Source organism: Sitophilus oryzae, unplaced genomic scaffold (assembly GCF_002938485.1).
Source record: "Sitophilus oryzae breed Bouriz unplaced genomic scaffold, Soryzae_2.0 scaffold_1657_pilon_pilon, whole genome shotgun sequence".
Classification (NCBI taxonomy): domain Eukaryota; kingdom Metazoa; phylum Arthropoda; class Insecta; order Coleoptera; family Curculionidae; genus Sitophilus; species Sitophilus oryzae.
Window position 1 is genome coordinate 1,116,118 of NW_022146344.1, and position 25,878 is coordinate 1,141,995.

The 25,878-nt window shown below is 33.0% G+C and overlaps 3 protein-coding genes and 1 long non-coding RNA gene across 4 annotated transcripts in view; 2 read left to right on the forward strand and 2 right to left on the reverse strand.

The window, feature by feature from the left end:
• LOC115880767 lies at positions 1-781 on the forward strand. Its single transcript, XR_004049936.1, has 2 exons — positions 1-99; positions 163-781. It is a non-coding gene; the product is annotated as an uncharacterized LOC115880767 (long non-coding RNA).
• Positions 782-1,384: 603 nt separating this feature from the next.
• Positions 1,385-25,878, reverse strand: part of LOC115880771 (ubiquitin-conjugating enzyme E2 R2) — a 32,135-nt gene continuing 7,641 nt past the window's right edge. The window contains exons 3-5 of the mRNA XM_030898054.1: positions 18,179-18,411; positions 7,152-7,239; positions 1,385-2,919 (exon numbers count right to left, since the gene is read on the reverse strand). Of these exons, the coding sequence (XP_030753914.1) occupies positions 2,779-2,919; positions 7,152-7,239; positions 18,179-18,411 (462 nt within the window). The 3' untranslated portion in view covers positions 1,385-2,778. The remainder of the gene's footprint in view (positions 2,920-7,151; positions 7,240-18,178; positions 18,412-25,878) is intronic.
• On the reverse strand, positions 12,446-15,412 carry LOC115880768. Its single transcript, XM_030898052.1, has 8 exons — positions 15,245-15,412; positions 15,089-15,190; positions 14,658-14,983; positions 14,263-14,598; positions 13,959-14,181; positions 13,627-13,767; positions 13,045-13,573; positions 12,446-12,976 (listed from the first exon to the last, which is right to left on the reverse strand). The coding sequence occupies exons 3-8, from the start codon at positions 14,800-14,802 to the stop codon at positions 12,788-12,790; spliced, it is 1,563 nt and encodes a 520-aa protein (XP_030753912.1). The 5' UTR covers positions 14,803-14,983; positions 15,089-15,190; positions 15,245-15,412; the 3' UTR covers positions 12,446-12,787.
• Positions 20,414-25,778, forward strand: LOC115880769 (slit homolog 2 protein-like). Its single transcript, XM_030898053.1, has 3 exons — positions 20,414-20,954; positions 21,781-22,088; positions 25,481-25,778. The coding sequence occupies exons 2-3, from the start codon at positions 21,800-21,802 to the stop codon at positions 25,756-25,758; spliced, it is 567 nt and encodes a 188-aa protein (XP_030753913.1). The 5' UTR covers positions 20,414-20,954; positions 21,781-21,799; the 3' UTR covers positions 25,759-25,778.

A 25,878-nucleotide genomic window follows, 5' to 3' on the forward strand; every position in this document is an offset into this window, starting at 1 on the left:
TGTAACAGTATACTAGAAGGTCCACTCTATGATATTTTGTATATATAACCACAGAATATCTAGCTACGCTGATATTCTGTGATATAACCTTGAGCGAAAGTAAGCGTTTTTTTGAAAGTCATAATAAACATGTAGACACAATTTTAGGGAAATTTTTTTCAGGTTTGTTGTTGGTAAAAGACCTCTCTTTACGGAAAAAATTGTTGGAATTGAACAACACAAGGAAACTTCTGAAAATAATAAATTTCATTGTATAAAATTTTTGTACAGATTTGGTAAATTAAGGAAACCATAACTTTAACCCTCCATAACTCCCCGACTAAGAGGTCAACTCCAGAAATATCTCACATGGTGGGGCTCTGGGATGTCCTTTATCCATCTATATAAAAAACTTGATGAATTAAATTATTTGTTTTTTGGGCTAATGTCCTGCATTTCCCGATTTCGTTACACTGTGCGGCGTGCAGAGCGTTGCGAGTAATTACGCGAGCGGAGCAGAATGTGGGCGGAGAGGACAACATTGCGGTAGCACGAGGAGTAGAGCGATGAGCAGCGCGAGGAGCATAGTGTGGCAAAGGCATAACACCGGCTATAAATGGTAATTGAATTTATCAAACGATGTTCAAATAATAACGGACACAGTAATAATTTTTTGGGGTCTGGTAGACTTTAGCTACGTCAAAATTTTCTATATAGAATTAAGAAGAGGAACACTTATAATGACATTTTCTAACGAAAAAAGTGCGGATCGTCCATAAATAACACCAAAAACAAACCCCCCCCAAAAAAATGTTGTAATAACCAATGTAATCAAAACTCAGTTACGGCGGGCGTTTTTATCATTGTGATCCTCTTCTCAAACTTTAACACAGATCAAAATATAATATCTATTCTTATCAGCTTAATATCGCTACCGCTCTTTTTCTAAATTAATAGGAAATTTAAGTATAAATAAAACAAAATCCCGATTTTCAATATTTCATTGTTACCGCCAGCGATATACGCAGACGCGATCAAAAGACAAATAAACCTAAATCTGCGTCTTCTTTGTCACTCTTATTAAACTTAATAAAGAAAGCTATAGTCTAACCTCCAAAAATAAATAATTTTATTGCAAAAATCTCGTACATTTAGCCGAGTATCCGTACTTAAAATGTTAAAACATTAATTGTAGGATATATTAATATCAAATGTACATCAATAACTTCAAGATTGACGACGTACCTAATATCCACCATCACCATTTTGGTATCTTTAACATGATAGTTGGCAAGTAAATGTTAAAAATGTTTAAAAAATGTTAGCTACAATATGATATCGACCGTTCTTTTTCCTTATCGTTCATATGAAATCATTAGGAATACAAATCAAAAGATATGAATTCATATTTCAAACATTTATTCAAATTCTTATACTAAAGTAGTACAAACTCAATTTGACCGTTAAAAAGCAAGACTAAAGCTACACATAAGTAATTCTATTATACGACAATATTATTAACTCTCCCATACATTTCAACATCGACTTTTTTTGGGGTTATTCCCCGACGTATTTATTTATACTCTATTTTATTATACAGCAGTTTTCCAGAACATCTTTATCCCTATATTTAGTTGAAAAATCACATCAGTTTTATTTGTGTGAATGTTAGTCCAAATTAATTCGTAAATTAACATTCACAATAAAAAAATAACAAGACGTTGCCATCCGAACAATCAGGACATCCTTCGAGCTCAGGAAACACTTATCTATGATATATCTAAATAAATACACAAAATATTATATGAAATCTTATATACAGTTGAATTTGTTTTATAACCAGAGCTATAAACTAAAGTGTTAAACACATCAAGTATTTGTTTGTTTTATTTTAACTGATGGTACTGATCATGGATCAGTAATTCAAAATATGTACAGATAAACTAATCGTATGGTTTGAGATCGATTAATTAAAAGATACCTTTATATTAAAAGTTCTTTTATCTTTTGTTCCTCTATTTAGCATTGTCTTCTAAAATGGTATTTTTTAGCATATTTTATCCTTCGTTATTTTATTTTTCAGGATTAAAGATAAGGAATTCAAGTAAAAACAATAAAATACTAAAAAGCGAAATAAATAAAATAAATAAATGAACCTAGAATATTTGCTGCAATTTATTGCACCGTCCCTCAAGCATAAGGTAAATAATTCAATAATTCAATTAATATATAACATTAAATAAAATATATTTGATTTCCAGTTTTTATTAGAGAGAAAATACGCTCCCATATTTTGACAGCCAATATTTAAAAAATATATATTTTTTTCAAGATCCCTACAAAAAAAGACATAGAAGAATAAAAAAACAATTTTAGTCCCAAAAAATAAATTAAAAAAAGGAAAAATTGCTGAATAACCAGAAATGGCATTTCAAATAAATAAACTGAAAATTTAAATCTATATAACACCGGTATAGATCAATAAATCATTAACAGAAATAAAAAAATTATGTAAAAAATAGTATAAAATCAGAAACGTTGGAGTATGGAGTCAGGCAAATAAACTCAGATACTATGAAATAGACTAAAAACATTTACAAAAATCAAATGTAACTTGACAGACTTGAATTGCCGGGATTCTACATAAAATATTGATTATCATCAAAATTTTTAGTAGGCGCAAGTCTTATTAGACCACCAAAGTGCGAGTGAATTGAAAACTGAGCTCATGCTATTTCTGGTTATTCCGCCATTAAGAAAGTGAAGTAATGTACAAGCGCCATCTATATTACGACGTTATCACGACTCCCCGTTACCGCTGTCATTGTCGTCTTCGTCGGCGTATTCGGATCCATCGGACACGTCATCGTAGTCTTCATCGTAGTCGTCGTCGTAGAAATCTGTCATTTCCACTTGGGACTCGGAATTGCTTGGTTTTACCTTAAAACAGAAGTGAGTAGTAAGAGATATGCACCAAGTTCAAACTTTAGAAAAGAATTAGACTAACTTCAAGTTTCATGGTCAGACTGTACAAAATAGGTAGTTAAAGCATGGCACAACATTTATATGTATCTATTGAACACAGAAAACGTAACCTAGAAAGTTACGTTACGTCTGCGGTTGCGTTGTCGTGTAAGCAAGTATTTTGACGTACGTAACGTAAATGGTACATTTGTATTTACAAATTGTTTTGCGAAACGATTTTTTTTTAATTTTAAAACTGAAAATTGACATTCCACTGATTCCATATTAAATTTATAAAAGTAATATCGAAGGTTGAAAAAAAAATAATGAGAATTATGATATAGGAAGTAGTCCTTAAAACTTAAAATGTTCTTAGATGTTCTTGTAAAGGTAAGCAAGATATGTATCATGTATCCATAAACGCAAGTGAATTTCTCACTGCGCAAGCCAATGACTAAAGAATACAAGGACCAAAACACCCGAGACCAAATTAACTTAGCTGCTTGAAGAGATATTTATATTTTTGATAAATGTTTTGACTACGCCTATGGTATACCGTGCTGGCAACTGTTACTTTTGGGTTGGTATTTATATGTGTGGAAGTAAATTGTATAGGGATCTTATTAAGTCGGAGTGAGAGAAATGCGACGGTGTACTGTTGCGTTCCATCACGATCGCAAACCTCTTATTTTTAAGATTTTTTTTTCGAAAAGGTAACTAGATAAAATCATTAGATATGTTTCTGAGCATCTGAAATTAAATTATAAGAATATCGTTAGTGTGTGCATTTTTTTATAACGAGAAAACGTCAATAGGTAATCGCGATAATTTAAAAATTTAACTTTTTAACACATAACACGCCATAACTTAAAAACCACTTTAGATATTGAAGCTTTTTTATTTTGAAGATCGGATCATTTACAATCTGTTTACATAAGAAAAATTCGATAAGGTTGTTTTTTTCCATTCTAAAATTTTAAACAACCCATTCATTTACTTTTAGTGCATAGCAGATTTCAATAATCGTGTAACTTTTTTATTTATAAAGATAAAAAGAAGAAAGTTTTTGAAAAACTACAATCAATTATTTCTAATAGATTTCGAGATAGCGATTTTTGAATTCAGAGTTTTAATAGCGCGACCACTGTCGAACACCAACACAATTCCACTTATATCAAAAATGCAAGTGTTTCTACCTTGCACTTAAAAATTTTCAAGCTATAGGGAAAATTACAACGACTCATTAATAAATAAACAAATAAAGTATCACGAGACGTAATTAAATCGTGAAGCTGAACGCATGATGTACACCTTTCCCAAGAACCTTAAGTACTGACAGGGGTACTGATTGGGTCAACCGGTCGACTGCAACAAATCTGCTGTATCCCCTTCCACGTCTCTTTGCAATGTGCATAGTTTCTCGGTTTATTTCGTACGTTTGGCAACGTGTTTACTGTTCTCTCTTTGTTCAGCACATTATAAACGCATTGTACTCTTCTTACATACGGAAATTTCGACCCAAGACTAACCTTTGCCAGCCCTTGGTATGCTACTTATTTAAGTGGTATCGTACTAATTAATTAAAAAAATGTATTAAAATGTTAACAAAAGGTACAAAACTAGTATCGACATATAACACATATCAAGTAAAGTACGTCTACTGGATCTGTGTCATTTCAAGAGTGCAGACACTGAGGAATCTCCCCCGAAAATTCCTCAGGGATCTGAGGAATTTCAAGAATGCAGACACAATATCGGAATATGATCAATTTACTACAAAACACATTTCAATAAACAGCAATATATTTTATAGATCGCTACCTATATACAAGCGGCAGAGAGCAGAGAGTCCACGTGGACTTGACGAGTATGTCATTGCAAAACACACTCCGCCCACTCATTACATTAACTACTTGTAAGTATGTCGAATTTTTATTGACGGGACGTGTCGTCTAATTTTTTACATGAAACATCGATTAAAACGGTAGCAGACCGAGCTTGGAGAACAGTGCAGTCGTTATCGATAAAATAGTTGCGCGATTTTAATGATTTTTTATTGTTTTTCTTCATATTTTTTAATTTTTAGTAGAGATTATGTCTAATTTACGTGGAAAAACATTGAAAAAATAAAACTGTTTGGGCATTTTTGAAATTTTTGCTAATCTAAAATATTTATGGCATGCCCATGAATTGCCGGTTAATAGAGAATTTCGTTTCCCCCTTACAGATGCTCCTTAGCTACAGAACGGATCGACGCGACGTACTGTACAGGGTGTCCCATTTTGGTTGAAATCATACGGTATCTCCGTTATTAGTGAAGATAGAAGGGTGCGGTTTGCACAAACCTGTCTCACTTTTTTGTCAAACGGAAAATGCCGTAAACAAAATGTTCATAGCCCTCTTCGTTTCCGAGCTACAGGGTCTTTTTGAAAATTTTGCAATTTGGGACACCTCCTGTATCTCTGTTATTGTTAAAGCTATCGAGAAGGTGAAAACTGTTTATTGTAGAACTTTTTACGTAGAATACAGTGGCGTAGTCTGTTTTTCTACCAAAAATATTTTTGAAAATATGAACTAAAGTTATGTTTTTTTAAATGGATCACCCTGTATATTTATAAATCATATGATCTGTCTTGGCATAAGCTTCTCAAAAATACATATCACTCTATATTTATTTTCACTATTTACTGCAATATTTAAAAGTTTTTATTAAAAGATCATATTTATTAGTAGGCCATGATTGATAATAAAAGAATCTAAAGAATTATTAAAAGTATACTGCTATCTGTCTTTTGTTTTATTTTGGGAGCCGCTAATAAATTCTTTATATATTAGGGAAACTTAAGTCTCTACCGCTATTTGTAAATCTTGGAATACGTGTATACGTAAGACTAATCTATCGTATCGGAAATTTTAGATATTCCTTTAGCTAATTTACGTCAAATATACTTTCAGCAAGATGGGGAACATTCCCCCACATAACTATGGAAATATTAGAATACTGTTAAATTATTATTTTTCAAATCAATGAATTGGAACCAATGAACACATATTGATAGCCTCCTCGATTCCCGGATTTCGTCGTTCTCGATTTCTGATTTTGAGGATTTTCGAAATACGAAATATATCGTGGGCACTACAACAATTTCGAACACCTGAAAAATGCTTTAATAATTCAAGATTTAGATATTTGCAAACCCATCCCGTTATAAAAAAAGAAAAATATATTCACAGTTTCAGTGGTAACAGTTATTTCGAAAGTAAAATATATCAATCCCAGATAAATTTTAATATGTGTATGACTATTTTAGTAAATACCATTTTGATTTTTTGTTATTTATCACGGCCTACTAATAAGAAAATGATATATTTTAAATATTGCAGTAAATAGTAAAAATAAATATAGAGTGATATATATTTTTGAGAAGCTCATAGCAAAACAGATCATATGATTTATAAATATATAGGGTGTTCCGTTTGAAAAAACATAACTTTAGTTCATATTTTCAAAAATATTTTTTTGGTAGAAAAACAGACTACGCCACTGTATTCTACGTAAAAAGTTCTACAATAAGCAGTTTTCGCCTTCTCGATACCTTTAACAATAACAGAGATACAGGGGGTGCCCCAAATTGCAAAATTTTCGAAAAGACCCTGTAGCTCAGAAATGAAGAGGGGTATGAAAATTTTGTTTGCAGCATCTTCCGTTTGACGAAAAAGTGGGACAGGTTTGTGCAAACCGCACCCTTCTATCTTCACTAATAACGGAGATACCCTATGATTTCAACCAAAATGGGACACACTGTACATGTAATATCAGAAAAATAATCATCAAATTCAATACGAAAACGCCAAAAAGATGGAGTCGACTGTTTATTTACCTATGAAATGTAACTCCTGGCTCTTTCTTATCGTTGCGGCTTTTACACTTGAAAGCTGAACAAATCACCATTGTAATAAAGTTTATACGAAGTTCACTACACACAACAAAATCGCTAAAATTGTCGCTGGTGAGTCGTAACATATCGGTGCCTCCAAAAAAAAATGGCGTACAACACAAATTCTGCGTCAGCCCGCATATGGGCGTTACGTGTCTTTGTATTCTTTAGCCATTGGTGCACGATACGTTTGCGTATATGTCTTTGGCAGTGCTTTAACTCTCTAATATCAGAATATATCTATCAGTTATTTTTTGGTTTAACAGTTACCTGTGTTTTTATGCAATAATCTTCTAGCGTGAGCGGTACTTGGATTCCATCTCTCTCAGCTTCGGCTCTTGCGGCCATTGCCTGCTTTCTAAAACAAGAAAAATATCTTTAATATTCATGTAGAAACCATATAATACTCTACAAACTAGAGTACTTTCATTGCGCCATGAATCGTTGTATTTTGTATCGGGCCTCTATTTTCACGAAAGTTACGGTCAAGACATCGTCAATCGCCGTATATGTTTGCGTGCAAACAAATGCGGATTTATGGAGGACTTTTGATTATTTTTATCACTTTATGGTTATAATTAACACTAAGGTCCGACCGAGATCTCGGTCTCGGTCGGACCATTCACGGTTAAAAATCAGGCCGAGATCTCGGTCTCGTTCTCGGCATAAAGAGACGTCTCGGCGTTTTTATGCCACGGCCGAAAAGTAAAGTAAAGTAAGTGAAGAATTCAGTTAACGTCTCCTTTTTGCTGCCAGGACTAATCTGGACGGGGCCTACTTTGTGTACGCGGAATCCGAACCGCGGTTGTCGGCCATATCATGGTCAATTGCCTACCGACTTGGCAAGTGTCTAAATTGACTCTTACTCACGAGATATCCGATCTCATCCGGCCTCGAACCGGCGTGAATGAGCAGTGTGTGTCAATAGATTTGACACTTTTGCCTTTTTTGGACAACAGCACGATACAGAGTTTCGAACCGGTTACCCGTCCATCCACTAGTATCGCCTTACGTCGCTTAACTTCGGTGTTCTAATGGGAACCGGTATTTCGACGTAGCTGGGCCGTTGCCCTGCCACGGCCGAGACTGCTCACGATCGTCAAATTAACTTATTTTTGAGCGTATCCTGCGTATCGCTCCACCTATCAATGCGTAGATGAATGAAATTCTCGCCCGAAGTCGAAAAAAAAAAGAATGGATCATATCTGGTCCATATATGATCTGATCGAAGATCGAATCACGAAGGGGATTTCCCGGACGGCTGAAGAATTGCCGATGCGTAAATAACGAACGAAATATATATAAAAACAGAAAAAGAATAACAAAAATTAATATGAATTACTCGCATTTTTGTATGTAATAAAATTATTCACCTCCAACAAGCGTCTCTAGCAAACAACTATTTAGAAAGAATATGATGAAACACTGCGTAATTTGAAAGGATGCATTGCTGAAAAATGACTTATTTAGCCTATAACATAGACTAAAAAAAGGAATTTTATTAATATAAGTAAATCCCAAATAAAACCGTTTCTGCATGAAAATAACGTTATTACATTATTATCAGATGTTTTTCATATAATAAACTATATTAAATAAATATTGCATCGTGTCTCGGTCTGGTTCTCGGCCCAGAATTTCTTTTTCTCTCGGCCTCTGTCTCGGTCTCGGCCGAGACTAAAAATCCAGGTTCGGTCGGATCTTAATTAACACGATGAAGACTGTTAAATAAATGATTGAAACGTGGATCAAAAATATTAATTTTTAATTAAATTTATATCTGGCCAAAATTTCAAGAAATCCAAAATGTTCATCGTTAAGAGCAGAGAAGCAAGATTAGAGTTACTTATAGGTACCTTATGATATTTTCGTATTCCTTGTCCCTGCCTTTGGAGTCCCGCCAGCGTCGGTACATAACAGAGGCGTCGACGTTGGCCGGGCTGAAGGTGTTCGGTTCGTTGAGCAGCGAAATGATGAGAGCAGGATGGTACGGACGTTCTGGGTAGGGTTCCAACGCTCGCAGGGCAACTCGCCTGATTGGGGATCGTCTACCGGAGGGTGTAAGATACTGATACACAGGTCTCCATTCTGATGTAAAAGAAAATAAATTGTGCAGTTTTTTAATAGTTATAAGGCCATATTCAAATTACAGTAATGTGTTATCTAATACACTTCTAATATACCGATTTGGTCATTTTAGAAGTGTCGTCTGGATTTTAACGTGTAAGACAGAGAATAATATAAATGTACCGGTTGACAGACAGAGAGACAAGATCAAAAGCGGCGTACAGTGTTGCCGGTTTTACGTATGTAGGAAAATTTGTGTAGAAAAAAAACTATTTTAAAAACTTTCATGTATACTACTGAAATGAAGATAATATATCTAAGCTAAATATATTCTATTACATTTGTAGTAAAATAAGTAACTAATTGTGAAAAGTAAGGTTCCATCCCTAGATGCAACATTCTCCATAAACGCCTACTTGTGCGGTTTGAACTTTTGATGCAAAATCCGGCAATACCGCATAGAAGAAATGTATCAACCCAACTTTTATCTCTTTTTAATACGTTTGTTTTTCCATTATGTTGCCTACATTACTGTTGTACACTGCGCCACTGCGCGCTGATCTGAGTCGTTTACAGCGCAGCGCATAATACTGTACCGTAGTTCTGCTTTCAGTCGACAGAATGAGTGGTTGCCGGAGACAGTGTTGCCAAAACTACTGATTGATCAATAGATTTACGGATTTTGGGTACAGTACGTTAATAATACGGATTTTTTTTATCATTAAACAATTTAATATAATATTATATGATTAAACAAAGAACGGCGTCTGAGTTGGCTTTTAAATGAAGATCGCCGTTATTTCATATAAGTAAAATATTATGGTAAATGTCAATAATCGTCATTTCCAAGCCAACTAAACGCCTTTTTTAGATCATACGACATATTCAGTACCTATAAAAGAATTTTTATTTTTGTTGTTCAAGCAACGCTTTAATTTTTTCTTCGTTTGCGTTGACTTGATTTTTGATGACTATGATGATCACTAAATATGAATGTCACTTTGATTTGTCTATTTTAATAAAGCTCTTTTCTCATTTTCTTTTTGATAAGATTAAATTTCTCATTCTGATAGTGGTTCTCATTCTGATAAAATGGAAACCCGAAACCACCGCCTTAGCAATGGAGCCACGGCTGCTTTTGTAGCAAGGCTATAGCTAGGCATTACTTAGTTCCTAAAGTAAGGTTATGGTTAATACCATTCCCACGTATTGCGCAAGCCCGAAGCTTTCCGGATATTGTTGTGGTGTACCTATACGCTTCTGAACTGTGTCTACGAAAGGAATGCGGACAAAAAACATTTAAATAAACAGCAATATATTTTATACGTCGACTTAACGAGTACGTCACCGCAAATCGCTCCGTCCACTCATTTTATTGGCTACTTGCAAATTTGTCGAATTTTTATTGATGGGACGCGTCGTCTAATTTTTTACGAAAAACATTGAGAGAATATCGTGTCCCCTCTCACGAATACCCCGTAGCTACAGAACGGACAGACGTACTGTACGTTCAGCTTACGTCAAATCAGCAAGAGATCTCTTCAGCGCCTCATCTTCGAAACGACATTCTAGCAATCATTAACAACAACGTTTAAAAAAATTTCAAACTGTAGAAAATCAATAGCAAATTATAAACTTATTCGCAACCCTTCGAGGAAAAACAATACTTATCAATAAAAACAACTCAGAAAAAGGTTATCAATCCTTAACCTCTAGACAACAATTAAAAATTGATTAAACCAAGAGAGAGTATATAAATAAATCAAAATCTTTGGAAAAAATAGCAAACAGCAAATATCGACGATGTTCCTCGGACGTGTTATATTATTTCTTTTCTATACAATTTCAGTATTTGCTGACGATGTCACATTTAACAATGTAGAATTTCACGGATACAGCGTGTTCACCTTAAAATTCACCCGGAAGATTTCTAGATCGAATACTCTCAAAGACCACGTTCCCAAAGAGTATTTCGATCATCTGGAGTTCCTGAACCAATACATTCCGGTACTCCGAACTGGTTCAGTGACGGATCTTAGTTCACTGGACGAGTTGACCATTGAAGAATGTAACCTGACTGCGATTGAACCTGGTGCGTTTCAAAATGTTCCTAATCTAAGAAAACTGAACTTGAAGAACAACGTACTGGTGAATATAGAGGATGGAGTATTTAACGGTTTAACACTGTCTACTCTGGATCTGGGCAAGAATCAGATAAAAACTATTGGAAGCAATGGGTTGGATGATCTTCCAAACTTGTTAAATATAAACCTGGCCGACAATAATATTGCTGAATGGGACAAAAAGTAAGTTATACAGGGTGAGTCTTAAATGTGTAAAATATTTTTAGGGGTAGTATATTTTCATTCCATAAACACGTGTATGAGGTTTTACTATTACGTATTTAAATAAAGATTTATATGAACACTTGGAAACATTACTGTTCTTGGTATAAAAAGTTTAATTATTTACTTTAGATATTAAATTATTTGTTGGATTTTAGGACCTAAATAAATATAGGTTGTAAAGGTATGATTAATAATTGTATAGGTACTTATAAAGCTTACTATCTGTTTTGCATTTTCAGTTTTTGATCAGACATTTGACTTTGTGAAATGCCCACAAAAATATATTGATAATTTAATATATGTGTCTGCTGCATAATATAGGTCATTCCTGTTGAATTTTTAGATCATTTGAAATAACGAAAATATATGTTTATATGTATGTGATGATTAAATTGGTGCTAGGCAAATAAAAACTATTTTTTTGATATTAATATATATGTATATTTGTTTGAAGTAAATTACACCTTTAACAGTTTAATGGAGTTTTTTAAAGGCAGTTATAATATTTATATATTTTAAAAATTGAAAATCATGCATTATATTTAAAATATATACATTCAAGCAAAAAAACAATGTCAAGTCACCATAAAAGTCTAAAAATAATTTGTATTAAAAAAAACGCTCACCTGAAATTTGGAATTGTAAATACCTACATAAAACAAATATGGAAAACTACATGCCCAAACAAAATTAGAGAACTTTTAGGAGAATGGGTTGTGTAAATCAAAGGCTAAATTTGTAAACATCCCTACTTATTTTATTAAATGAATGAAAAGAGTGCCGTACTCAACCTGGAATTCACAAGGGAAAGAGCACGGCAGAGAAAACCCCAATCATTATTCCAAAGAATCCAATTATGCTGTTACCTTTAAGAAAAGAGTAATAATAATAATTTAAGTACTATCCTCATATCAAAAATTGTAGTTTAACACATTCCAAAATATGCCCCATTTGTTACATTCAAAACTGAAGAGGTATTTGTTAGTTGGCAGGCCATGTTTTGGAAAATATTAGTTATATTATCAAGGCTCTTGCTGTCACACTAGACCATAGTAAACTACAAAACTCAATACGAATAGACAGTAACCGATTGCATTAAATTTAACTTTAAAACGAAAATTATTCACAGCATAAATCAAATCTGTTAAATACATACAAATGTTATATAATACAATTGTCAAATTAAATCAGGCAAAGCTTTAACACAAAATATTACAAGAAACGAAAATGTATACAGAGTGTGTTAAAATTAAATGTCTTTTTTTTAACAGGCGAGTTATCTGAATATATTATTCTGTTACAATTCCACCACCAAAATAAACAATGAACATGCCATAAACCATCATCACAAAAATAAAGTATTTGGTTAAAACAAAAAAACATGCTTCTATCTGTAAACACCACAACCAAGTAAATAAAAGTAAAGGAATCTGGAAAAATAAATATCCATATAAATGTTTCTTTATATGACTTATACAATTTTAACAGACCTTATTTAGATTTTTTATTTGGAAAATAAACCTGTTTCTCTATTTTTCTTTTTCTTGACATTTCAATATTGCTTGTGAAACTCAAACTTTTTTTAAAATCTGCAAATCTAACTACAAACTGTTCAAACTCGTTATTATTTAAATTACTGCCATAACTACGGATATCGTTGCACATTTCTTGCAAAATAATCTACAATATGTTTCTTTTTTGTTAGATCTCTACTGCTGCAAATCTGATTATTTAACCCTGAGGTATACCTCACGTCTTCTTTCATTATCTACATATAAATCATCATTGACTTCCCTCTCTTGAATAAAATGGTCCAATTCATTATTGTATTGAGATGTACTTGCTGGCTGTTCAAGGTACAAATTATTATCTTCCTGGCTATCAATTGAACCTGAAACAGACTCGCTTCTCTGCTCAAATGTGGCAACAGCATGTATATGTTTACACATTGCAGTTTTCACTAAGTACTCAGGGCACTGACATGTATACCTGTGTATGCATACCTTACATTTGTTACAATAAACTGCTCGACAATTATCATCACAAATTTCATTGTGGGACACAACATAAAACTTATTACTTACTGTGCTTGACTCTATCTTATACATTCCAAATTCAAAAGAAGACACTTTACCCACCATTTCTTCACCTTTTTTATGTGCATCCACACATATTTTATGATGATAATTATTTGCATTTGGTCTTTCTCTATTTATAATTCTTTTCCACATCTTATCGTCTACAAGTTCTTCCAATAAATCTAACAATTTTTCCACCCTAAAAACAAACAAGTTAAAACCAAAATATTACATGAGATTAAACTGCTATACCTGATATTTCTTTCCCCATTCATTTTGTTATATTTTAAGACTTTATTTAAACTTTCAATTGCCATGTTTGTATTTATGCCTGCATTCAGTCGATAACAGTGTGCCCACATCATAATCCTACTTTGGTCCTGGAAATAGTATCTAAAAAATATAATTTAATTTAAAACACAGGTAGCTGTACAGAAAGGTCAGTAAAAGTGTAGGCTTTTACTGACCTTTCTGCAAGTAGCAATAATTTCGTAACATGTAGGTATCTATAGGCAATTAAAATAACTATAGCTTTTCAATATAAAATTACTAAAACAAACTAACAATAAATAAAACAAACTTACTTCTGCAAATATGTTAAAAATTCATTTTCACCTTCATCCTCCAAATTTTTAAAATATGCATTTGTTAATTTAAGAAATTTGTTAATATCCGTCTCCTTTAGAATCTTCCTCATTTCTCTTTTCATTGCTTGCCTATTTTCCTGCTTTTTTATTTTTGATCTCCCCTGTATATTCCAATTTTTAACCACATGCCAAGTACAAAGCAGTCTTCTTGGTTTTTCTTCTATTTACAGAGTATAATTAAGAACATTTATAAAAGCATAATGTTTATCTAACAATTATATATTATATAATATAGACTGACCTGTTTCCATGTTCAAGGTCCAAGCATTATAGTATTTTGGATCATCATCAGTCATTATATATTCAGCGTCGATAGTTTGTCCCAGTCTTGATTTTAATTCTCTAAAAATGTTTTGTATTACTTGATCTAATCTATTAGTTACCAAAAATGCCACAGGGAAACCCATATTTTGATCATCTTTTACTAAAACTGTAGTCAGCTCCCAATTTCTCCTATTAGTTCCGTGAGTACCATCCATACAAATGATCTTTGAAAAATCCTTCAATTTTTTTTCCATTATATTATTCATGAAGCCCACTGCAAAATCTTCATCCTTTAATCCTGGATAGCTTGTACCTATAAACCACAAAGGTTTCAAAAAATAATGTATCTAGAAAGAATTTAATAAACTAAACCAATCTGTTTGAACAAAAATGCATAATTCCTTCCGTCCTTGTTCCATTCTTCAACTTTTAATGCAGTTGCTATCATGCCATCTTTATCTCTTTGGTTATAAATATTAAATTTTCTCATTAAATATGCTAAATCTCCTCTTGACATAATATTTATCCTTTCCAATGTGCTGTTTTCTATTTTTCTTGCATCCTGAATAATTCTATTGACGGAAACCCCAGCTATTAATTTTTCTGCGACTGTCTGTTGTTCAGATTTGGTCAGTCGTCTACTCCTCAACTCTATATTATACCCAACATGAGTTTCGAAGTATCGGACCTAATCATCCCTAAAAAAATAATATTGTCTTACGTGGAAATACCAATATTTTAAATTATTTCATATTTCAGTCACTTAAAATGTTGAACAGAATAAATCTTAAATAATTGCCTACCATTAACACAGATTTGGACTATTATCCTTGCTGGGCATATTCCTTGTATGCGAATACTTCCTCCAGACTTTGGGTTCTGTTCAACTGATTTACTCTCAAAACCTAAAACAACTACTTATCAAAAAAAAACAAGTTACTAATTATAAAGTATTTTACCCCTAGAATCGCTTCTATTACAATTATAATATACATATTCATCTCCATTGGCCTTTTTTATTTTTCGATGACAAGCATAATCAATTTCTCTATTTTCTAAACACTTCCAAGCATCAAATTCTTGAAGGTTCCTAAAATTTAAGACGCTCTCTTTAATACTTACCTTGTGGATATTTTTAAATGATCCAATAATCCCTCATGGCAAGAAAAAGCAAATCTTTTCGTTTGAACACAAAGGACAAATGATGTGTTGGTTTATCTTCAGACTGACTACTTTTCCGTGGATATTCTTCATATGCCGATTCAGAGACGATGAGCACGAAAATCTTTTTCCACAAATATCGCAAACTGAAAACCTGATAAACAATTTTATAGCAAATAGAAATAAATTTATAAAGTATACTTACCTATTATTGTTCAAATTCAAATCCATGTTAATAGATAATTTTTGATTTCTTGGATTTTATTGTTTTAATATAAAACCAGAGATAAAGAACTGAAGAGGATTATATCAGATTATTAAATGTTGTTAAAATGTTGAAAATTATTAAATGTTGTTAAAATCACAAATCACCAATTTGCCGATAATAAACACTACCAATGATTGGTAAACACTCTAAATAGCAATAAGAACTGCTGATTTTAGTAATTATTATATTTATTCACAACTAAAAAGTCAGAAAAAATAAATAATACTCAAACACAACCATATAAAATGCTGCAGTTAGATGCAAAAAGCGCAAAATTGCAAGTGTCAATTATGGTTGTAACATAAAGTAACTAAAATAAAAGAGTGTTTGAAAGGTTGTCTAACTTGGCCATAATGTTGCATAGTTCAGTTAGGGCTCCAAAGCGTCGCCACCTGCTACCTGTCACGTGTCATTACAAGAATGACAAGTGACATGACAGCAAATTATTTGTATTTTGCAATTGTTTACAATTTTGTTTTGAATTTTGGAATTTTGTTATTATTTTGTGTAGCATAAACTTTGTTTGTTTGTGTTGTGTTTGTGCGTACAGAAATTATGGACGAAGTTTTATTTCCTGAGGAACCCGAGACCTTATATTTCTCTATGATTTGAACTTTATATTTTTGTGCTGTGTTTTGCCATCATCATGTAATATTTTGTTCAGCCGATGATGTGATTTGAACACGATCCAGGAAAGGGTATCATGCAAAGCAAGTTCGATATGTAAAGACATTGCCCATCTCTGAACTCTGTGAACGTAAAACGAACTGACTATAAATTTGCGCCTTCATTTAATGGTGTTGAACATTTGTTACCTGAACTGAACTTCAACTGCTGACTGCTGAGTTTATAAATCCAACTTAAAGGTGAATTAATTTTTGATGATGTCTTATTTAAATCTTTATCTGTTATAATAGCATAGATTGCAAACCCTGCGATCTTATATGCTTTGTTAGTGGCGTTGTTAAATACGTTTTATAATACTATAGGTAAATCGAAGGGTAAACCGCTGGTGTATTTTGGTGGTGTACAAGATGTTGGCATTTTCGTGGCATAACAAAAGCATAACATATCTATGCTATATTGGTATTAGTACTAAATTATTTGGCATTACTTTGGCATTAGTGTACAGAAATTCATCAGGAGTTTACCCCTCGAAGTTAATTCAGCATACATGTTTTATATTATTAAATTTAATTTAGCATTTAACTGTAAGCATTTGAAAAGTGTAGGTACAATAGTTTATACTTTTCAAATATTCCGTTTTTAAAAATAAACTTTCATTATATTTTTGCAGTTTTAATTTCGTAATATTTTTAAAAATACATAAAATTTTATATTCACATTTAAACGGCCCGCCTTTTTTGTGGTAGGTAATGCAGATACCTATTTTACCGATAAGGTCTGTCATATTTCGATTAGTTCAGTTAGGGCTCAAGGGTGCGCTACAATCGATCCTCGTTAAACGTGTTGCCTACTTTTGACTATGGAAATGACAACTCTTTTATTTTATATTTCTCTATGGGTTGTAATATCAATTCTCCCGCTTTTTTTCCGGGACCGAGTTTCAGCGATACCGCACGATCTACGACGATTGCTCCTTTCATTTGATTGGACGGTTGAATGACGGTTGGTTGCGTATTTTAATGTATTCTATTTCGACGTAGCTGGGCCGTTGCCCTGCCACGGCCGAGACTGCTCACGATCGTCAAATTAACTTATTTTTGAGCGTATCCTGCGTATCGCTCCACCTATCAATGCGTAGATGAATGAAATTCTCGCCCGAAGTCGAAAAAAAAAAGAATGGATCATATCTGGTCCATATATGATCTGGATCGAAGATCGAATCACGAAGGGGATTTCCCGGACGGCTGAAGAATTGCCGATACGTAAATAACGAACGAAATATATATAAAAAACAGAAAAAGAATAACAAAATTAATATGAATTACTCGCATTTTGTATGTAATAAAATTATTCACCTCCAACAAGCGTCTCTAGCAAACAACTATTTAGAAAGAATATGATGAAACACTGCGTAATTTGAAAGGATGCATTGCTGAAAATGACTTATTTAGCCTATAACATAGACTAAAAAAGGAATTTTATTAATATAAGTAAATCCCAAATAAAACCGTTTCTGCATGAAAATAACGTTATTACATTATTATCAGATGTTTTCTCATATAATAAACTATATTAAATAAATATTGCATCGTGTCTCGGTCTGGTTCTCGGCCCAGAATTTCTTTTTTCTCTCGGCCTCTGTCTCGGTCTCGGCCGAGACTAAAAATCCAGGTTCGGTCGGATCTTAATTAACACGATGAAGACTGTTAAATAAATGATTGAAACGTGGATCAAAATATTAATTTTTAATTAAATTTATATCTGGCCAAAATTTCAAGAAATCCAAAATGTTCATCGTTAAGAGCAGAGAAGCAAGATTAGAGTTACTTATAGGTACCTTATGATATTTTCGTATTCCTTGTCCCTGCCTTTGGAGTCCCGCCAGCGTCGGTACATAACAGAGGCGTCGACGTTGGCCGGGCTGAAGGTGTTCGGTTCGTTGAGCAGCGAAATGACTGAGAGCAGGATGGTACGGACGTTCTGGGTAGGGTTCCAACGCTCGCAGGGCAACTCGCCTGATTGGGGATCGTCTACCGGAGGGTGTAAGATACTGATACACAGGTCTCCATTCTGATGTAAAAGAAAATAAATTGTGCAGTTTTTTTAATAGTTATAAGGCCATATTCAAATTACAGTAATGTGTTATCTAATACACTTCTAATATACCGATTTGGTCATTTTAGAAGTGTCGTCTGGATTTTAACGTGTAAGACAGAGAATAATATAAATGTACCGGTTGACAGACAGAGAGACAAGATCAAAAGCGGCGTACAGTGTTGCCGGTTTTTACGTATGTAGGAAAATTTGTGTAGAAAAAAAACTATTTTAAAAATTTTCATGTATACTACTGAAATGAAGATAATATATCTAAGCTAAATATATTCTATTACATTTGTAGTAAAATAAGTAACTAATTGTGAAAAGTAAGGTTCCAACCATAAACGCCTACTTGTGCGGTTTGAACTTTTGTTGCAAAATCCGGCAATACCGCATAGAAGAAATGTATCAACCCAACTTTTATCTCTTTTTAATACTTTGTTTTTCCATTATGTCGCCTACATTACTGTTGTACACTGCGCCGCTGCGCGCTGATCTGAGTCGTTTACAGCGCAGCGCATAATACTGTACCGTAGTTCTGCTTTCAGTCGACAGAATGAGTGGTTGCCGGAGACAGTGTTGCCAAAACTACTGATTAATCAATAGATTTACGGATTTTGGGTACAATACGTTAATAATACGGATTTTTTTTATCATTAAACAATTTAATATAATATTATATGATTAAACAAAGAACGGCGTCTGAGTTGGCTTGTAAATGAAGATCGCCGTTATTTCATATAAATAAAATATTATGGTAAATGTCAATAATCGTCATTTCCAAGCCAACTAAACGCCTTTTTTAGATCATACGACATATTCAGTACCTATAAAAGAATTTTTATTTTTGTTGTTCAATCAACGCTTTAGTTTTTTCTTCGTTTGTGTTGACTTGATTTTTGATGACTATGATGATCACTAAATATGAATGTCACTTTGATTTGTCTATTTTAATAAAGCTCTTTTCTCATTTTCTTTTTGATAAGATTAAATTTTTCATTCTGATAGTCAATATCGGGATTTGAAAACGGGATCCCGATCCCGAAAAATGGAAACCCTAGTTCCTAGTTGTGTGCTAGGATTCATTTAATAAAAAAAAACGAATGAAATCAAAAGCACAAGCGCAATGATGACAACCGTGACATAGTGAAAAACAGGCTGTTACAAGCGTCTAGCGTACAAGCACCCCAACAATATGTTTCGGAAAGACTTTGGGTCAGGTATTTAGCGTGCAATCTAAAAAAAAAATAACACCAGAGGCTAACCAGCTATTACCGACAGCTGTAAAAACATTTAAAAAACTTGGTCCCGAAACCACCGCCTTAGCAATGGAGCCACAGCTGCTTTTGTAGCAAGGCTATAGCTAGGCATTACTTAGTTCCTAAAGTAAGGTTATGGTTAATACCATTCCCACGTATTGCGCAAGCCCGAAGCTTTCCGGATATTATTGTTGTGGTGTACCTATACGCTTCTGAACTGTGTCTACGAAAGGAATGCGGACAAAAAACAATTAAATAAACAGCAATATATTTTATACGTCGGCTTAACGAGTACGTCACCGCAAATCGCTCCGCCCACTCATTTTATTGGCTACTTGCAAATTTGTCGAATTTTTATTGATGGGACGCGTCGTCTAATTTTTTACGAAAAACATCGAGAGAATATCGTGTCCCCTCTCACGAATACCCCGTAGCTACAGAACGGACAGACGTACTGTACGTTCAGCTTACGTCAAATAAGCAAGAGATCTCTTCAGCGCCTCATCTTCGAAACGACATTCTAGCAATCACTAACGACAATGTTTAAAAAAATGTCAAACTGTAGAAAATCAATAGCAAATTATAAACTTATTCGCAACCCTTCGAGGAAAAACAATACTTATCAATAAAAACAACTCAGAAAAAGGTTATCAATCCTTAACCTCTAGACAACAATTAAAAATCGATTAAGCCAAGAGAGAGTATATAAATAAATCAAAATCTTTGGAAAAAATAGCAAACAGCAAATATCGACGATGTTCCTCGGACGTGTTATATTATTTCTTTTCTATACAATTTCAGTATTTGCTGACGATGTCACATTTAACAATGTAGAATTTCACGGATACAGCGTGTTCACCTTAAAATTCACACGGAAGATTTCTAGATCGAATACTCTCAAAGACCACGTTCCCAAAGAGTATTTCGATCATCTGGAGTTCCTGAACCAATACATTCCGGTACTCGAACTGGTTCAGTGACGGATCTTAGTTCACTGGACGAGTTGACCATTGAAGAATGTAACCTGACTGCGATTGAACCTGGTGCGTTTCAAAATGTTCCTAATCTAAGAAAACTGAACTTGAAGAACAACGTACTGGTGAATATAGAGGATGGAGTATTTAACGGTTTAACACTGTCTACTCTGGATCTGGGCAAGAATCAGATAAAAACTATTGGAAGCAATGGGTTGGATGATCTTCCAAACTTGTTAAATATAAACCTGGCCGACAATAATATTGCTGAATGGGACAAAAAGTAAGTTATACAGGGTGAGTCTTAAATGTGTAAAATATTTTTAGGGGTAGTATATTTTCATTCCATAAACACGTGTATGAGGTTTTACCGCGAAAAAAATTGAAAATTGAAAAATTTGGATTTTTTTTTAATTTTTAGTTAAAAAACATATCTTCATAATATGACAACATAGATAGTGGATTAAATTTACAAGAAAGAACATCCTGAAAAGATCCAGTGATTTTCAAAATTTAAGTGAAAAATATATATTTTTTAAAAAATTTTAAAGTAAAATATCTCGGTTATTTTGGACTTATTTGAAAAATGGAAAAGAGAAAATATGTTTCTTTTATTGAGATCTACCAGCCCTGAAAATATTTGCACTTCTTTAAGACTCACCGTGTACATACAGGGTGCCCCAGAAATAAGTGCAGATATTTTAACTGGTAGTATTATAGATCAACCCCAGAAACGCGCGCGCGACCATGGGGTATTAAAATTTAGAAAAGATAGACATATTTAGCATGGGCAGTTTTATAGCCATAGTAACCAAACGGTCTAATCAATTTTGCTAACAAGAAAGAAAGTCAGTGGCGCACATGTTTTTTTTAGAAAAATATTCCAGTGATAACCCATATGCCCGTCCCTGGTGAATATGTTGACGATTTTTTAGCATTAAAATATCACGCACTTATAGTATCTTTTACCCCCAAAATTTCATTCGAATCGCTAAAAGCACTTGGAAGAAAATTACAATAAATCGGAAAAAATACTTTATAGTCCTCTGTAGCTATGAAACAAAGCAGAATCGAACCTATGTTGATACATCCTGTATACTTTTTTGTAGCTGGTTCAAGAAAACGCCTATGCTAACAAGGATCTCCATGCAAAACAACTCTTTGAAAACACTACCAAAAGATGCGTTTACCAATCTAATAGGAACCAAATCTTACGGCAAAGTAAAATTAACTATTAACTTGATATTTAGTTACAATCGAATAAATACTATCGACCGTAATGCGTTTAGAGGACTGAAGAACATTAACAATTTGTGGTTGGACAACAACAAACTGATTGATTGGAACGGGAAGCTATTGGATGGTGTGGAAGTTGATAATCTGAGGATTGGTCACAATTTGATAACCTGTTTTAAAGGTAAGTTCACATAAGCTGATTCGCAAAAGATGATACCGGAAATAACAGATATCTTTAAAAATTGAGATTTTTCCAACATTCCTATTTTCTTGATTTACTATGATTTTTTCCGTATTTTTTCCACTGAATTAACGATTAAAGAACTGCACAGATATAACTATTTTTGTACTCATAGCAATTCAAGTCCTGATACAATGTCTTTCCAGATTTACACACTTTGCGTAAAGCCAATTATAAAATAAACATGATATTCACATACAGGGTGGTGTATCTCATTCGCCTTGGTTGATTATACGGAAAGGGAAAGATGTAGAAACAAAATATTTTATTGCTGTATGTGTGAAGGCAATGTGCATAATTTAAAATTATTTTGAAATGTACAGGGTGGGTCAAATTCGACGCTTTTAAATGGAAACACCCTTTTCTATAGGAGATAGACAAAAACTAATATCGGTGTCTAGAGCTCAATTTTCATCAAAAACATGATGGTGAAAACCGCACATCAATATCTGTTACCGTTTTGGAGTTACGGGGTGTTTTTCAAAAATGTGCATTTTTAACAAATCGCTGTAACTTTTTTGCTATGGAAAATTTTGTATTTCTATGAAAACATTTCCAAAGCACCTTTTTACGTAGAATTTAATGGTTTAAGTATAATTGTTTTAAAATTAATAATTTAAGAGTTATCAACAGAAAAATTGTTTTTTTTATTTGGGACACCCTCTATATTTTTAATTAACTGAAAAGAATTTAAAATTACCTTTCCAAAAATATAGCACACTTGATATTTTGTTATAATCCCCTTCGAAATACAGAATTTTTAAAAGTTCGCCACTGTTAAGTAGTAGGCTTTGGACCCCTTATTGATGATATGCCCTTAATGGAACTCGAAAACATATTTTTCCAGCAAGCCGACGCGACGGACGCACCGCCTCTGAACGCTGAAGTTATCAGCCAATTTTTGCAGCCAATTTCAAGAATAATTGAATAGCTAACCAAGATCTCAGCTGTTGGTCGTCGAGGCCGCCTGACTTAGTGCCCATGGATCTAATCCTATGGATATATTTGCGGAAGAATAAAGGTTCCTTATTCTTCCGTATAATCTAGACAAGAATTAGAAATAGTTAGCAGTTATGAGAGGGTATCTTTCACCCACTTGAGTTAATGAATTCCGCGAGAAATGTTCAAGAACTGCCCCGTCTGTCCATAACAGAAGACGGTTGATATGTCGAACACCTGTAGCAAAATCTCATGTGTTGGTTTGCTATTTATTTTTATAGTTAATAGATATAGTTTAAATGTGTTGATGTTGGTTAAATATATTTTAAATTGTTACAAAATTCTGCATCTCTCATAGCAAATATTATTTTCGTTTTAACTGATGCTCACAGCTAGAATTTTTTTGCATTACAACCGGTGCCGTTTAAAGCCTACTTATTTAAAGGGGGCGAATTTTTATATACTCTATATCTCGAAGAGGAATCGAGCAAAATATCAAGTGTGTTATATTTTTGGAAAGGCAATTTTAAATTCTTTTCAATAAATTAAAAATATACAGGGTGTTCCATATAAAAAATCAAATTTTCTGTTGATAATTCTTAAATTATTAATTTAAAAAAAATTATACTTAAACCATTAAATTCTACGTAAAAAGGTGCTTTGGAAATGATTTCATAAAAATACAAAATTTTCCATAGCAAAAAAGTTACAGGGATTTGTTAAAAATGCATATTTTTGAAAAACACCCCGTAACTCCGAAACGGTAACAGATATCGATATGCGGTTTTCACCATCTTTGTCTATCTCCTATAGAAAAGGGTGTTTCCATTTAAAAGCGTCGAATTTGACCCACCCTGTACATGGTATGTCAGAACTAAGATCCACACCAAAGTTATATTTGTTTCCTATAGAACACCCGGTATTTTATTTCATTTTTGGATACTTTGACACAAAAGAAGGCATTTATTATAAGGGTTAAATATATTTACAAGCTTTGGTTTTTAAGATATTTAAAGATATTTAAATATGCATGCTGTAATAAAAAGATTGTTAACATCCTGTACAATACTTTTCAGAATTAATTCTTGTGCTGACTTTTATGCCAGAGAAATAACTAACTTCACTGACAAATTTGATTGCTTTGATTAATGTATACAGAGGTTTTAAAAATTGCTGGTCTATTTTAATTATTTTTTTACATAAATACTTCGTTATTTCAATGCAGATTCTCTGTATTTTTTAAAACAAGCCGAAGCAAATTTAAATGCTCTTTCAAACTATATTAGGGTTTCCTATAGGCTATCTATAACCTAACCTATCTAGCTCAGATTTTGAATAACGGGCAATTTTTCAATAAAATGGCAACCAAGAGGCCTGATCGTCATGGCAAGTTTCTAGTGTCAGTTAGTAGCTATTTTCAAAATCGAAATTAGTTTATGGCCTTTATTTAAATTTATAGCCAGTTTACTTTTATTTAAAACCTACAATTAATTTACCTTTTATTTTTTACCTACAATAGTTTAATAAATAATATTTATTAAATATGTATTTATTATTTTATCAAGAAAAACGAAGTAGTTCTTTGATTTATTATACAATGACTTGTAAATAATATATGGATGTTCTATAAGAGAGCCAATTACGGCAAATTCATTTTCTTCACTTCCAACGACAGGTCTCTACCTAATAGTTTTTTTATAAACCACACTACTAGCTCTGCGAAATAGGATAAGTAGTTTTTCAAAGGAACGCTTATCAGGAAGATTCCAATAACATATCCATTTTTTCCGCCAGCAGATACTGCTTTAAATATATTTTTTTCCTTTAATATGGATCTTAGTTATGAAAAACCCTGTATATTTCAAAATAATTTCAAATTGTACACATTGCCTCCCCACAACTTAACCGAGACGAATGAGGTGCGCCACCTTATATAAAATAAAAAAGCACACCATACTCGCAAAAATTTAAATTCGACAGAGACGTCAAAGAAAATGATAAAAACAATGTTTGAAAATGGTCACAAACAATGACGTGGCTTCCAACTTTTGTATGAATATAAAAATAGTATTTGTCTCCTTCCTTAGTCATTTATTTCTTTGTTTTTACTGCACGAATTCTACGGAAATAATAATCGATATTGTTTTTTTAATATTGATATTTCCATACATCGATAATTTTGCACATCTCTATTTTTGTCTAGAATTTTTACTGTAACTTATCAAATCAAACGCTGCACGAATCTGATCGTTAAAAGTCCTGATCGATTTCAATATCAAATTCCAGTGGCGAATTTTTATTTATAAATATACACTTGAAAATACCTATCGATCACCACGTTGAAATTTCACTATCGATCGTTTTACGTTTTAACGACTTTAAAATATTTTTAGATGACCTGGACGGGATAATCAAAGCGGAAATCACACATCTGGACAATAATCCGTATGATTGCGACTGTTTGGAGAAAATAAAAATTTGGGCCAAGAAAAACGATAAATCCGTGGATATCTTCCATTCGGATATGGATTGTAGGATTAAAAGAATGCGCGGGAAAATAGACGGACTGAAAGACTTACTGGGAAAAACAAATACTGACAAATCTAAAGAGGAAACAACGCTTCGAAATTTAGTAAATGTAGAAGACGAAGTTGAAGTACTTTTTAAATAAAACCTTTGTCTCTTCACAAACTAAGTTATTTCATTTCTAATTCTATACATATAAGTATATCATATGGAGTGTATATGTTATGGTTAAAGTCCGATGTCCTGTTAATGTCGACAATAACAG